Source organism: Electrona antarctica, assembly GCF_951216825.1.
Source record: "Electrona antarctica genome assembly, chromosome: 23".
In the NCBI taxonomy this organism is placed as follows: Eukaryota; Metazoa; Chordata; class Actinopteri; order Myctophiformes; family Myctophidae; genus Electrona; species Electrona antarctica.
Window position 1 is genome coordinate 11,598,470 of NC_136804.1, and position 15,251 is coordinate 11,613,720.

Genomic DNA, 15,251 nt, shown 5'->3' on the forward strand with positions numbered 1-15,251 from the left:
GCGGCTCAAGATTCAAGATTTTTATTTATTAATTTACACCCCCTACCATTCACCGTTTTTGCAGATTCATTTGTTTTTAGATTAGACCTATAGGAGTGCACCTGAGCTCTAATAACATACTTTTTAGTGCCATTGTTTTCTTATTCTTTATACATTTATATTTTCCTGTATATTTAGGTTCTATAGAGTAGACTAGAGCACTTTCAATGTGTTTTTATTCGCGCATGGAAATTCTGATCATTTGTGTAAATAAACACAGTGTTGTATGTGTTGTATTGTATATTGCTATGCCGATCAGTGCATGCACACTCAATGCACATTATGCAACATACGCTGTCTTTCTACTTTCGAGTGAACGTCTACTGGTGTTTGAGGCTGTGGGCATTGCCAATTGTCATGGGATGTGTGTAAACTCGTAGCCGGTTTAAAGTTACTATGTACTGTAATTGCGACCATAGGTCGCAGATTACTATGAAAACCTGCAAAACCTGTCAGTTAGTCCGTCCGTCACGCCTCGTGACACGCTCCATATGGCCATCAGGGTGTACAGTGTTAATTGGGTTAATAAGAATATCACTGATTATTTGGTGACAGGCTTGGTTCTTTAAAAATGGGACTGCCATTGGATTTCTTTGAATTTTCATGTCATATGAAAGCAGGGAATAATAGCTTTAGGTTGTTCAGTTTGACCCACCAGTTTTGGAGATATGGCTTTATAGAGTAATGTCTTGCAGAAAACAGCGAGTTGAGAAAACAGGCTTGAAAGGTTCACTTCTGTGGTCTCTAACATTACACCTAGCTACATGGCTAAGTAGATGTGAAGTGCATCTCCTACTGTACCATGATGCGCTCGTAGTGCTGCCACTCGGTGTCAAAGTCGATGACTCTGTGGTCAATGGCCCAGATGAAGACAACGTCCAGCATGGGGTCATAAGAAGCAGAACAGCTCAGGATCACCTCCTCACCAACCTTGCCATACGTGTCCTCGGGAACCACCGTGAGACTGGTAGCCTCTGCAGATTTTTAAATTATTGTTTGTTAGTTATTTACCAGCAGAGTTAATTCAGAACCAGTTCTCATTTACAACAACCTGGGCTGATTTGTTGCTGGGCAATACGGCAGTATTTTAGACCAAGTATAGTATATATTATTATACCAAGTATAAAACACTTGTATGATATTACGATATCCAAAATCCCAGATGATATCTAGTCTCATAGCCACACACACACACACACACAAACACACACACACACACACACACACACACACACACACACACACACACACACACACACACACACACACACACACACACACACACACACACACACACACACACACACACACACACACACACACACACACACACACACACACACACACACACACACACACACACACACACACACACACACACACACACCTGTGATGGTGAGGGAACCAGAGCTGTTGGCCTTCCCTCTGTCATTCTCTGCAAAGCAGCTGTACACCCCCTCATCGTTTGTAGTGGCATTAAGGATCTCCAGAGTCCCATCAGACATGATGGAGATCCTGGAATAGACAAACAATGAACACGGATCGTAGCCTTAATCGTGACTCGGTCTTTCTAACACAGAAGCCAAACATTGTAACACACAGTAACAACATTGATTGATTGATTGATTGATTGATTGATTGATTGATTGATTGATTGAAATATTTATTAACAGTTTGCAGAATTACAGAACATTTCAAGCACAACTCAATACAAAGACTGTTAACTGTGAGTGGACGACCCAATAAAGCATTACACTTGTTTACAAGAGGGTCCACCTTGTTCAATTCATCAAAACATTTAGAGACGTACAAATAGACACTTCTATATAGCCAAAGAACAGAACAGGAATTCATCATAAAGGAGGTAAAAAGGGAAAAGAAACATATACAGTGAGGGGGAAAAGGGGTGGGGGTCTCATTGTTTAGACTTGTCAACTAGTCGGACATATGCCTATAAAATAGTCAAATACATATAGGCCTAATGGGGGCACCACAGCAACCAATCCCTTGTAGGTCAGTTATTTCAGCTATTCTCATCAGTATGCTACAGTTGTACTGACCTTGAATTGTTGAACAGCAGTTCTTTACCCTTCTTCCAGGTGAACCGGGGTCTTGGGGCTGCTCTGGGTTTACATTCAATCACGACCCGGTTATCTTGAGCTCCAAGAAGCTGCCTCTTAACTGGGTTAAGCTCAAATGTAGGACCATAGGCTAGAAAGACAACATTTCAAAATGAGGACTCAAGTTGTTGATTCCTAGTGCCTCAGAATACTTGATAATTTGATAATATTTGGAATTTATCAATGTCACTTCAGTTTAAACACTTAGACCCTCTTCTTATACTTAGTAAAACGGACCTGAGTTAAACCGTACTTGGTGTGATCTTTTTCAGCCTACAGTACAGTCTCTTCACCAAATGGCTATTTTGGTGAATATTCCGCCCAGAATAGGGATGCTGGGGTTTAAGTGGTTAAACCCAGTTTTCCTTGTGACATACTGTATCTTTGGGGGAATTATTTAGATATCTACATACCGTTAATATGACAAAAGGTGCTATAAAATAGCAATTAAATTCAGGGGTGCCATGGATGAAAAATAAATTTACAGGCGTGACCTAAGCCAAAAACTAACTAAAATGTATGTCTTTCAAAATGGAACGTTGTATATTATATACAACTTTCCAGGTTCCCTGATCAGAACCTTATTAAGTCTGGCATACTATAGTCTAAATGAATAAATATTACTGCTACTGTAAATCCGAATTAAAACAAATTTCCAAAACAATTTTTGATAATGACATCAGTAAGTATTTGGCTCTAGCTAGCTTGTATATTCTACGGCTACGGCTACATCTTGGTTGGGAGACCAGGCAGCCACTGGCCAATAACTAAAATAAATATATTTATCTCCATGGTACATCTATTCAGTGTCAAATGAACCAAAGAGAATGCAATTTACTGCGTTTGACTTACCCACCACTCGCAGTTCTGCATTTGCATATTTGATTCCCCAGAAGTTTTCAGCAATACACTGATACATTCCAGAGTCGTCAAATGTCAAACTGGAAAACTTCAGCTCTCCTTTTCCATACTGAAACAAAACACACAGACCAAGAAAAAACAGGATAAGCCGAGAAAGAAAGTTTGTATAATCTCTGTGGACTATTGGTGGACAAAATCACACACATTCAACAGTTAAAAACAAGCAGTGCAGTAGGGAGTCTGTCGTTTGCAATTCAGTAACATCAAAGACCACAATTTCCGGCATTTCCGTTGGCAGAAATACAAGTCCACTCTCCACTTTATACATGTTATGTAACGATAACCATAATGTTGGAATACCTATTTCAGTTGGAATACCTATTTCAATTTCAGTTGACTTTAATACCGTTGGTATTAAACCGTTGGTTTCCTCAAACATCTAACAAATCATTGTATGCTTTGGAAAATGGTCAGAAGTAATGTAGTAAGTTGTAGTCAGTGGACTACTCATGCAAGACCACTGTATAGACCTTTAAAGATGGAGTGCAATGGCTTTTTGGTGATTTTATTTTGAAGTTTCAGTCTTAAACAGAAGGCTGTGTGCTTCTGAACCAATCAGAGTGTCGCATCCCTTTAGGCTATGGGTCGTATAGCTCCGCAACCATGGAGTTGTTTGTTTTTGCTTTACAAGTCAGATACAGAGCTACGCGGCTTATTTCTAACCTGTTTTCAGATACATATTGTAACGTTTAGCACCCTGAGCTGGAGTCGAACGGGATAACCTTTTACGCAGAGCCTGGTAGTCGATGGTCACTGAGGGGGCGCTTGTTTTACAGGCGACCGGATTAAGGTTGGTGAGGGTTCCGTTAAAACGACCGGATTAAGGTTGGTGAGGGGTCCGTTAAAATGACCGGATTAAGGTTGGTGAGGGGTCCGTTAAAACGACCGGATTAAGGTTGGTGAGGGGTCCGTTAAAACGACCGGATTAAGGTTGGTGAGGGGTCCGTTAAAACGACGGATTATGGTTGGTGAGGGTATCTTTTTGTATTTTTTTTGTATTTTATTTCAGTTACAGTTGATTTCATTAATGTACAATTTGTGGTTTTTTACATTGTATTTCAGACTTTTTTATTTTATACATGAATGTTGAGTACTGGTGTTGTTGTTTTGTCCTGTATCTGTTTTGTAATTGTTATGTATATGTTGTTTGTCCTGTCTCAAACTTCAATAAAAATACTTAAATAATAATAATAAGGTTGGTGAGGGGTCCGTTAAAATGACCGGATTAAGGTTGGTGAGGGATGCGCTGCTCCGTACTTGCGGTTATGGTTAGGTTAGGGTTTGAGGTAGGTTGTCGTTCGGACCTACCTCAAACCTAACCTAAACCTAACCTACCTCAAACCCTAACCTAGTCGGAAAGCATGCACCCATATAACACCGCCCTACTAGTAGTAGCCGGTGCTGTAAAACAAGCGTCCCATCAGCGCCCATCAAAACATGCAGGATAAGCAAGTGAATTCTGACACTTGCACCCCCCTTTAACGTTTCGTGAATGAACATTAGTGAAAGAAACGAGGGCATGAATTCTCACCATGTATCCATCTTTGTACCAGCGTATATAGGGGAAGGGCTTCCCCGACGCCATGCAGCGCATGGTGTGCTCCGAACCAATGTCTATCTGTGTATTGTTGATGGTCTCAGCCCACTCTGGTGCAGCTGCCAATCACAAACATCAATGAGAAAATGATGTATCCGTCACAAAAGCCTGCTTGATACATTCAAAATGTCATATTTCTTGTTATAATTTAAAATTAAAAAAATAACAATAGACCTTTAAGTCAATTCCCTCACATGGGGACAATTCTCCAAAGGGGGAGGGGGACAACTAATACTACAAATACACTGAGTTCTCTTCAGTGAAGTAAACTGTAATTAGGACAAAAGGATATGTTCTACACTAAACTTACTGAATTAAACAATGCAAAACAATCCCACTGCCAAGAGCCAAGGAGTCACTTTCCAAGATGAGCATTTGAAAACTGGTTGATTCACGCAAAAATATACTAGGCTATTCATTCATTTGAATTTGAAAGCAGATATAATAATAATCTCACGGTATCGTGGGGCGGCGGGGCGATTGGTTTTTACACTGCCTGATTGAATGACTTGTATCAGAGTAGCAGAGTAAATATCACTGCTAATACGCCTCCAACACAACATATACAGTGACTTTAGTCTCATAAACAATGTTACTTACACTCCACATAGAGCCAGGCCTTATGCCAGTCCTTTCCTTTGGTGTTGATGGCCTCACACTCATAAGCTCCGACATCCTCATACTGGACGTTGAAAAGGTGGAGCACCGCCCCTGATTCACTGATCTCGTGGTTGGCTGGGAGGTCTGTGGCATCCACTTTCCTCCACACAATATCAGGGATGGGGCTGAATAAACAAACACAGCATTTTTAAAGAAATGGGACTTGTAAGATGTGTGTCATTGATTGATTCCCTTATTCAATACGTTCAATACGTTACCGAATAGGAAGAATGGGCTAGATGAGCCAGTGGGTCATTTGAACCACCCCCTTTATCTACTAAGATAGAATACTTATGTGGATACTTATGACTATATGGACTATAGTCCATGGACTATAGTCCATGGACTATATATAGTCCATGGACTATATATAGTCCATGGACTATAGGCCTATGGATTATAGTCCATGGACTATATATAGTCCATGGACTATATATAGTCCATGGACTATATATAGTCCATGGACTATAGGCCTATGGACTATAGTCCATGGACTATATATAGTCCATGGACTATATATAGTCCATGGACTATAGGCCTATGGATTATAGTCCATGGACTATATATAGTCCATGGACTATATGGACTATAGTCCATGGACTATATATAAAACGATAGGATAAAAGTCTAATAAAACTCTAATGTGTGACGAAAAAGTGTGACGAAAAAGTGTGACGAAAAAGCGTGACGTAAAAGCGTGACGAAAACGCTACAGTCCATGGATTATATGGACTATAGTCCATGGACTATATATAGTCCATGGGCTATATATATATAGTCCATGGAATATATATATATATATATTCGATATTAGGCCCTCGATAACGATAATATCACGATATTCGATATATTGCGATATTTGCGATATATCGATATATTGTATGAAATTTCATCAACGATATATCACGATATCTGCAACTACAAAATACTTGGAACTGAAAAAATGCAGCATTTTGTATTCCCACAAAGCTGTTTGGAGACTTTGGACCAATCACCATCCAGTAATTCAGTACTTCTGGTTGCTGTGGAATCTGAAATCTTTATTAAAAATCTTTATTTTAGCTGTCATTTCCTCCTTTTCTAAACTTCATTATGAACAACATTTCAAATTTCTAAAAAATATATATATATATATATTTTAATAATCAATATTGATTATTTATCGCGGGAGGACGTATCGATATATATCACCATATCGATATTTCAGCACACCCCTAATATATAGTCCATGGACTATATGGACTATAGTCCATGGACTATATATAAAACTATAGGATAAAAGTCTAATAAAACTGTGTGACGAAAAAGTGTGACGAAAAAGCGTGACGTAAAAGCATGACTATATATAGTCCATGGACTAGGAGCAACAGAGTGACAGGTTTCCTGTGTTATAAGCGACACAAATATTATTTCACCTGGTGTGAACGCACTTTTAAAAAACAGATACAAGAACACACTGTGGCTTTTTACTGTGCACAGTGTTGTGTGAACTGGTTGTTCTAATAACACGTCTGACGCAGACATACTTTCCCAGAGCGAAGCACTCCAGGCTGATGTTGGAGGCCAGCATTGCTGTGGTGTCCGGGAACTTCACCATGATCTCTGATCGGTATTTCTTCTCCTCAGCTGCAGAAACAAAGAGTGATACTAATTAACAACTAAACTAAATTGTTGAAATAGTGATGCTGGGACTAAGGATAATAATTTAGTTTTTTTTCCTCAATGAAAATCCGTCGAACAGAGCGAATCAGTCTGAATTCCAGACTATTATTGGTGTGCTTTTCAGTTCATTGTGGATGGTGATCATACAGCATTGTAACATTGTTTAAAATAGGACCCATTTTGACAATCAATCAATCAATCAATAAACAAACAAACAAACAAACAAACAAACAAACAAACAAATTAATGATTTAAAAATGTCAAAAGCAATTATAGCCAAACTTGTACATCAGCTATTTGAGCCACCATTTATGGCGAAGTATAAAATAAGGCTTAAGCCCAAACCAAATTGCAACTCCTTGCAACTAGCCACACCAATGCAACTCCTTGCAACTGCCATTGGGGATAATGGTTGCAACTTGCAAGTAGTTGCATGTTGGCAAGGTGAATCATTGGTGCGGTTTGGGCTTTAAAGCAACTTTCCTCTTCTATCCTGGATTATACCATTGAGCTATACTGTATAGCCTGCCTGCTTGCTCAGGGGACATTTTTTATGTTGACCATCAGGCCAATTACTCCATCAGAGTTTCCTCTGGCTTCGCCCTGCCCAAGCATAGTTCACCATCTTTCGGGACCTTATTTAGTGACGTATTTATACTATTTATATCCCATATTGGATAGGGGAATTGCCTACAATGAAAATGTACATTTCTAAGTGGAGGGGGAGGCCACTGACCGTCCTTGGGTGGCGTGGGGATGAGTTGGGTGAACTTGGAGAAGACGCTCTTGCCGATGACGGGGCTAGAGACAAAGCAGGAGTAGTTGCCGGCGTCCTGCGCCTCCACCTTGGCAATGTACAGGTTCCCCGTCTTCTGGGAAACAAAACGGCGGCGGTCCGTATGAAGGAAGATTGGGAACTCGTTGTAGATCCAGCGATATGATACCTCGGCTGAGAAATGGGCAAGAAAGATAGATGAAAGCACACACACACACACACACACACACACACACACACACACACACACACACACACACACACACACACACACACACACACACACACACACACACACACACACACACACACACACACACACACACACACACACACACACACACACACACACACTCTTATCTCTTGTTTTAGTTGTTTATCACTTTATTACGTCATATTTTATGCTAGCTATACTGTAGCATCACAGTAACATTATCTGAACACTTTGATTGTACAGCACAATGTTTTAAACATGTGGGTGTACTACACATTTAACTGTGTACAATTTGACCTTCTGGGTACATTTTTACCTGCTCTTAGTTATCCCATTAAGACCTGAGGCTGATTCTACAAATGCCTTCTATGTCAGTAGTGCTTACGCTTTCACGTTTTTTTTCTTCTTCTTCTCTTCATAAATAGCAGATGCACAAGCTTGCAACGCGGCATGAAGCGATGCGCTGTGAGCTTGTGAATATCACCGGGGTCGATTTTCCACAGCTGTCTAGTGGGGTCTAGTGGGGTGTTGGTGACATTCAGGTTGACAGACCCAGCCAGCCACACACATAGCTGTCTATAGGAGTGGTTGCACCACTCAAAAACGCACCAGTGTGCAACCACCTTTATTGGGTTAAAATAAACCCTGCGCATTTTACTGTGTAGGAACTGAAGCTTAGGGCCTAAGCCTATATCTGCACTTGTTGATTGGGATGAGACCTAAACTAGAAACTAGAAATGTGAACATGTAAATGGATTTTGTTATTGAACAAAGTACTGTCTAGTGAGAAAGGAACCTAAAAGTGGGACCAGAGAGCAGGTCCTATCAGTACCTGGCCAGGCTTTTGGAGGGACACACAGCAGCACAGCCCCCTGGCCTTCCACAGCAAAGACAGAGTCCCTGTCATCCTGGGGAAACTCCTCCAGATCTACAGGACAAAATAGGACATTTACAGTAGCGGTTCTCAGACATGTTCATGCCAAGGACCCCCAAGCTGATATGTATTTATAGGAGAAGAGTGAGTGCCAGGGACCATGGCAATAAAAAAAATTCTAAGATTTTTCCTTTTTTCTTCTCTCCCAAAAAAAGATCTACAAGCATCACGCTGTGAGCTTCTAGATCAGCTATTTTTGAATAGCCTAAGCATAAAATAGGGCTGAAGTGGTTGAACAGATTTCCATGCTATATTTTCTAGGGACCCCATGGAAACAAAGTCTTTGAATGAAATTACAAAGTACTGTAATTAAAAAATTAAAATTAAAATAACTACAAAATGCCTTTAAAACAAAAAAAGTTGAAATTGTGTTGCCTAAATCTGTAGGGCCAGTCTGTTTCAGTGTGCCAGATTTGATGTCATTACATGCATCGGTTTACCCTCCTTCAAAATGTCTGCTCTTTTGTCCTTGAGGGGGTTGCAGGGGATTCCCAGCAAAATTAGTTAATCAGTCTATCCACTTCAACCCTATATATATATCTTACAAGCTCTCGATGTGCTGCATTGTGAGCTAGTAGGTCTGATATTTTCAAACGATCTTGTCATTTAAAAAAGAAATGTGAACCGTTTTTAAACAATTTAACAACACAATATAGGGAGGTTCAGATGGGGGTCCGCAGCCAAATACAAATTAATTTGGGGGTCCTTGACATGAAAGGTTTGAGAACCGCTGACATATAGAACACGAGTGAAAGCACTCACATCCAAATTTGACACGGGCCTCCTTGCTGATGACGGTGCCGTAGATGTTCCGGGCGACGCAGATGTAGGTCCCCGCGTGCTTCTTCTTCTTGGGGTTGTTGATGACCAGGTTCCCTCCCACCAGGCTGTAGTACTCATCGGGCTGCTCCATCAGCTTGATCTCCCAGTTATCACGACGCCACCTGGTGGGCATGGATGTGTGGAGAGGGGGAAAAGGGCAGATACGTTTCGGTGGGAGGGGGGTGGGGCAAGAGTGAGAGTGAGCAAGAGCGAGAAAGACAGCGAGTGAGAGAGAGATACATGCCCACGTGCATAGAATAGATAGAGTACTCAAACATTGTCTTGTGTGTGCTAGACTGTATGTGCATAAATTAGTAAGACCAGGGGGGTGGGCAACTTTGAAGATGGGCCACCAAATTTCCACACTCACTCCAGAGGGCCACATTGCATATTGCTGTCTTAGCAGAAATAGCTGATCTACCAGCTCAAAACGTGTCACACTGTTTTGAGTTTGTAGATCAGCTATTTTTGCCATATTTGAATCGAAATTCTGAAATATTTTTTTGCTATTTTGGAATTGGAATCCTGAAAAGTATATATTTTTTTTAAATTTCAAATGCCTTTTCAATACCTTTATTTAAAGTTAACTTAACTAAAACAATAACATCTTAATACTACTAATTAAGCTACTAATTTAGATAGAAGTAATTAAAGCAGTTCATGTTTGCATGTTTGGAATTGTAACAGCTGAAATCAATAATATATCAGTTAACCTGAGGGCCACATTAAGTGAAGTAAAGTGTGTGCCCCCCGTGCCGCCAGTTGCCCATGTACTGTATGAATTAAACCTAGTTGATCCCATGGGGGAAATTCAGTTTTCAGCTACAGCCAGCTGATTGCTGAAGTGGTCAGACTTGACAATTCAAACAATGATCAAACACACTAAAACAGAGGTGGGCAAATTTGACGATGGAGAGGGCCACTATATTTATACTATTTTACGGTCGTGGCAAAAATAGCTGATCTACAAGCTCAAAACGTGTCGCAGTGTGACGCGTTCTGAGCTTGTAGATCAGCTATTTTTGCTATATTTGAAATTGAAATCCTGAGAAGTATTTTAGACTGAAGTAATTAAAGCCGGTCATGTTTGCATGATTGGAATTATAACAGAAACTAGAAAAAGTTCCCTTCTGGGCACAGGTCTCCACCAGGAGGATAGGACTGTGTGAGATGTTTGGCAAAATGTTTAGGAGTAATATAAACATGTTTGCCTTTGATGGCAATTGGATGATTTGAGGCATTTTGTTCCAAAAATGTGTTTTGCAAAAATGAACCTGTTGGTGGCGCTATAACAGGCCAATGTGAAAAGGGTGGGATATATTCCTCAGCCTAGTAAGAAAATGTGTGAAAGATTTCACGTAAATTGCATGCTGTGTTCATGATTTGAGGCTTTTGTTCAAAACGGGGCAATCTTGCAAACTGTGAAAGCCAATTATAGCCAATTAGGATGGAATATGAAATATCGGACAGATCCGACTTGAGCACATGACCATAGAGATACTGTGTAACGATTTGTGATATTTTTGGACAGAATCTGGAGGAGTAATATAAAAAAATGTGTTTTACAAAAGTCGGCCTCCTGGTGGCGCTATAACAGGCCGTTCTGGAAAATGCGGGGCAGAGGTTAATCGTTGGCATCCAGGGAGTGTGTGTGCAAAGTTTGGCATCGACCGGGTTAACGGTGCCGGAGATTAGCTGGTAACGGACGGACGGAAGGACACACACACGGACGGACACACACACGGACGGACACACACACACACACACACACACACACACACGGACGGAGTGCAAAACATACTCTCTCCCCATGCCTTCGGCCTGGTGGAGACAATTAAACAAATACTTTATCAGTATTCCAATATTAACCTGAGGGCCACATTAAGTGACGGTGGGGGCCCTCGGGCCGCCAGTTGCCCATGTATGAATTTACTAAAACATTATGCATGCATTATATGTCCCAACTCCCACATACTGTATCATGCAGTACACTTACATGCATGGGTTGTGAGTGAATGTATTACCTGTATGAAGCTGGGGGGTTAGCCCTCGCCCTGCAGTTCATGGAGATTCTTCCATCTGGCGAGTCCTCGGTGTAAACAACATCCATGGGCTCCTCTTCAAAGATGGGCCCATAGCCAGTAGCATCCTCTGAATAACACATTGGACTTTATTATCTGCACATAACGGAATCATGTGAAACGGCAAACAAACGAAAAAGAGAAACAAAATGTGTGTACAAGCAAGACAATATAATGAAGACACTGGCAAATGAGGGGATTTAATTTGGTTTTACTCCACTACATGTGTATTTGAAAACTTTTAGTTACTAGTTACTTTGTAGATTTCGATTATTATTTACAAACGTATATTAACCACTTCAGCCCTTTACGGTATACATTTCGCCATTTGAAAATAGCAGATCTACACCCTACAGAGTGCGTTTCGTGGCCACGCACTGTGAGCTTGTAGATAGGCTATTTTCAAATGGCCCGAAGTTTACACATTTGAAAACCTGAAATGGGCCATTCTGCATAATAAGTACTTTAACTTTTGGTACTTTAAGTACATTTTGATACCAATACCTTTGTACGGTAACTTTTTAATTCTGGATTTATACTTGTAACAGAGTATTTCTATATTGCAGTATTGATACTTATACTTAAGTAAAGAACGTGAGTACCTTTTCCACCACTGTCAATAGGATAGGGTTAGAATTATAGCCAATGCACATTACTGGTTAGTGTAGCAGAGTAGTCCTGCCTGAGGACCATAAGCCTAAAGCCAAATTTCAATACCCAAAATTCCAATCACTCAAACTCGCTCACTCCAGCATGGTGGTGTTACGGTGAAATTGGTGACCTGCTGAAATATGTGACAATCGTGTAGACAATAGACATCACATAATGTCAGTGTCCGAATGCAAATCGTTGCAGTTTGTTCATTAACAGAGTTCAACCTAGCGGTATTCAGGCCACATATTTAAAGATGTAAGTTGTGTGATGTCCAAAAGATGGTAACATCACCAAAGGTCACCAATTTCCCCATAATTTGCCATGCTGGAGTGACCGAGATGGCCGAGATTTGGGGTATTGGAATTTGGCTTAAGAGCTCAAGTGGTGATTTCCTTTTGCATTTAAGCAGTGTATGTTTGATTTGCCATGCAGGAGACCTGGGTTTGAATCCAGGACAGGTGGTTACATTTCAGATTGAAGCTGTTGAAAGGACAGATAATTGTCTATTTGTCTACTCTGTTACACCAAATAATTGTTTTGTTCATGAAACAAAGACTTTATCCATTGCTTGATGGAAATCATATCTAAAAAGAGTGCAGTACTTAGTTCAGACTATTCATTGGTCTGACAAACGACAACCTACCTCAAACCCTAACCTAACCATAACCGCAAACACGGGATCAGCGCATGTCAGAGCACTAATGCTCTGTCTGAGTTAGGTGCGGATCCCATCTATAAATGGTTAGTGATCAAAAAGGGGGGGGGGAGGTTTTATTGAATTGTAGGGTGATAACATCCCCATTTCATATATAACAGGTTTTTTCATGCTGCTTGTCAAAACAGTATACTTGGAAAAATATGTAACTATACTCACCTCCAAAGATTCTAGGCTCATTAAACAGGACTGCAGCTGTAATGCAAGATCATGGTATCAATGCATGGTATCAATTTACAATGCAATGAATGCAGCTACATGAAAGTGCTGTGGACAGGACACGCCCACCAGTTCATCAAGTATGCCTGGTTTGCCTGGTGGATGGTGGATGGTGGGTGCAGCTTCAGTTCAGGTGGATCACCACCATGGTGCGTGCGTGCGTGTGTGCATGCGTGCGTGCGTGCGTGCGTGCGTGCGTGCGTGCGTGCGTGCGTGCGTGCGTGCGTGCGTGCGTGCGTGCGTGCGACCGTGCGTGCGACCATGCGTGCGTGGCGAGTACAACATACCTGTGAAAGAGACTGCGGAGGAGAGTGCAAGCAGCACTAAAGCTGGGGCCGCCATAACAACCAGCAGCGGACACTAAGAGAGTTGTTGGATAGATAAATGGATGGATAGAGGGAGAACAACAGACAGACAGGGAGGGAGGGAGGGAGGGAGGGAGGAGGGTCAGAGAGAGATCAAAAGACCTTTGTAGTTTCAGAGTCAGAATAATAAAACATTTCTTAAATATTAAAGGTTTCATGACATTAATTTTTTTTTTAATATATATGACCTCAACAACCTGAACTTCTAACATTCAGTGGATTTCCGGTGGCAGGGGGTTTTCTCTGTGTCTGTGAAGCCTTTTGAGCTGCAATGGAAACAGGGAAAATCCCTCAACAGTGACATCTGCTGGCAAATTATTATGTCATATACAGTATGGGATTTGTGGACTCTTACCTCACAGTCCACAAGCAAATCAGAGCACTTGTTTGAGGCAGAAAACCCCAGACCACAGAAAATCTACTGAATGTCAAAGGTTCAGTTTTTTTGCTCCGAAAACCTAAAATAATTTTTTTTTTTTTTTTTAAATGTCATGATCTCTTTAAACAAATCAAAAGCAAATGCTTACCAACTCCATCCACTGCATTATGAACTATTCCATTGTATTTAAAGGAGCATTCAGTGATTTGGGTGATTTGGAGAGAAAAAAAGGTCCACCCGGTAACAAGATGTGCACATGCACACGCTCTACAGTGGGGGAAGTACAACAGACCAACAGCATGCGCACCAATGCCCGCCCCACTCGATCATGATTGGAGGAAGGCCCCTCTCATCCTGATTGGATGAAGGCTTTGCCACCCAAAGCCCAAACCGAAACTAGGGTTTTTTGACCCCAGGGGCTCACTGGGGACAGGGAGGAACTCCTTGGTCAGCACACTCTATAGTAGGGAGGATTATCCAGAAAAAAAGAAAAAATAAGTGATATTTGAATGAAGTGAAATCACTGAATATACCTTTAACATACAGTTTTCATTCGATAAATAAATGAGCCAGATTATATTATAATCCTGTCTATAATAAGGGAGAAAATGAAGTACACATCATATGCTGTGATTGTTCCAGTGGTTCTCAACAAATACCGCTGCTGGTTTTCATTCAGTCAAACAAACCAAGGCGCAATTAACTCATACCATAAGTAATATAAATAGGTATACTTATTAATATCTAGTGTCAGTTGAGAGACTGCTTATACCGATGCTTACAGTGTCTGAGAGAATAAAACAGACACATGATAGACATAATAGCCTCTGTACCAGGGTGATTTTGTGTACCAGGGTGATTTTGTGTGACAGTGAAAGGTGGTAATGAATTATTCAAAATCAGTGACTCTGCAGATTTGCCCTTGCTCCAAATCTAGTGCTGCAGAGGGCAAGCATGAATACAGGGCTCTCTAGGGATGTATGAAAGGGACCATTTATGACATTTTAATGTCACAGTTATTGTGGCCAAAATACCGCTATATTATCGTGATGATCAAAACATGCTTTAAACCACTTTCATTAACCATTTGCACC

At 40.9% G+C, this 15,251-nt stretch overlaps 1 protein-coding gene across 1 annotated transcript in view; it reads right to left on the minus strand.

Moving 5' to 3' along the window:
* The window catches only part of cntn1b (contactin 1b), a 31,096-nt gene that overhangs the window by 10,458 nt on the left and 5,387 nt on the right, over window positions 1-15,251 (minus strand). The window contains exons 2-14 of the mRNA XM_079494534.1: window positions 13,701-13,773; window positions 13,354-13,389; window positions 11,769-11,895; window positions 9,685-9,866; window positions 8,821-8,916; window positions 7,736-7,948; window positions 6,864-6,963; window positions 5,278-5,462; window positions 4,612-4,736; window positions 3,012-3,129; window positions 2,100-2,250; window positions 1,427-1,554; window positions 841-1,013 (exon numbers count right to left, since the gene is read on the minus strand). Of these exons, the coding sequence (XP_079350660.1) occupies window positions 841-1,013; window positions 1,427-1,554; window positions 2,100-2,250; window positions 3,012-3,129; window positions 4,612-4,736; window positions 5,278-5,462; window positions 6,864-6,963; window positions 7,736-7,948; window positions 8,821-8,916; window positions 9,685-9,866; window positions 11,769-11,895; window positions 13,354-13,389; window positions 13,701-13,755 (1,689 nt within the window). The 5' untranslated portion in view covers window positions 13,756-13,773. The remainder of the gene's footprint in view (window positions 1-840; window positions 1,014-1,426; window positions 1,555-2,099; window positions 2,251-3,011; window positions 3,130-4,611; window positions 4,737-5,277; window positions 5,463-6,863; window positions 6,964-7,735; window positions 7,949-8,820; window positions 8,917-9,684; window positions 9,867-11,768; window positions 11,896-13,353; window positions 13,390-13,700; window positions 13,774-15,251) is intronic.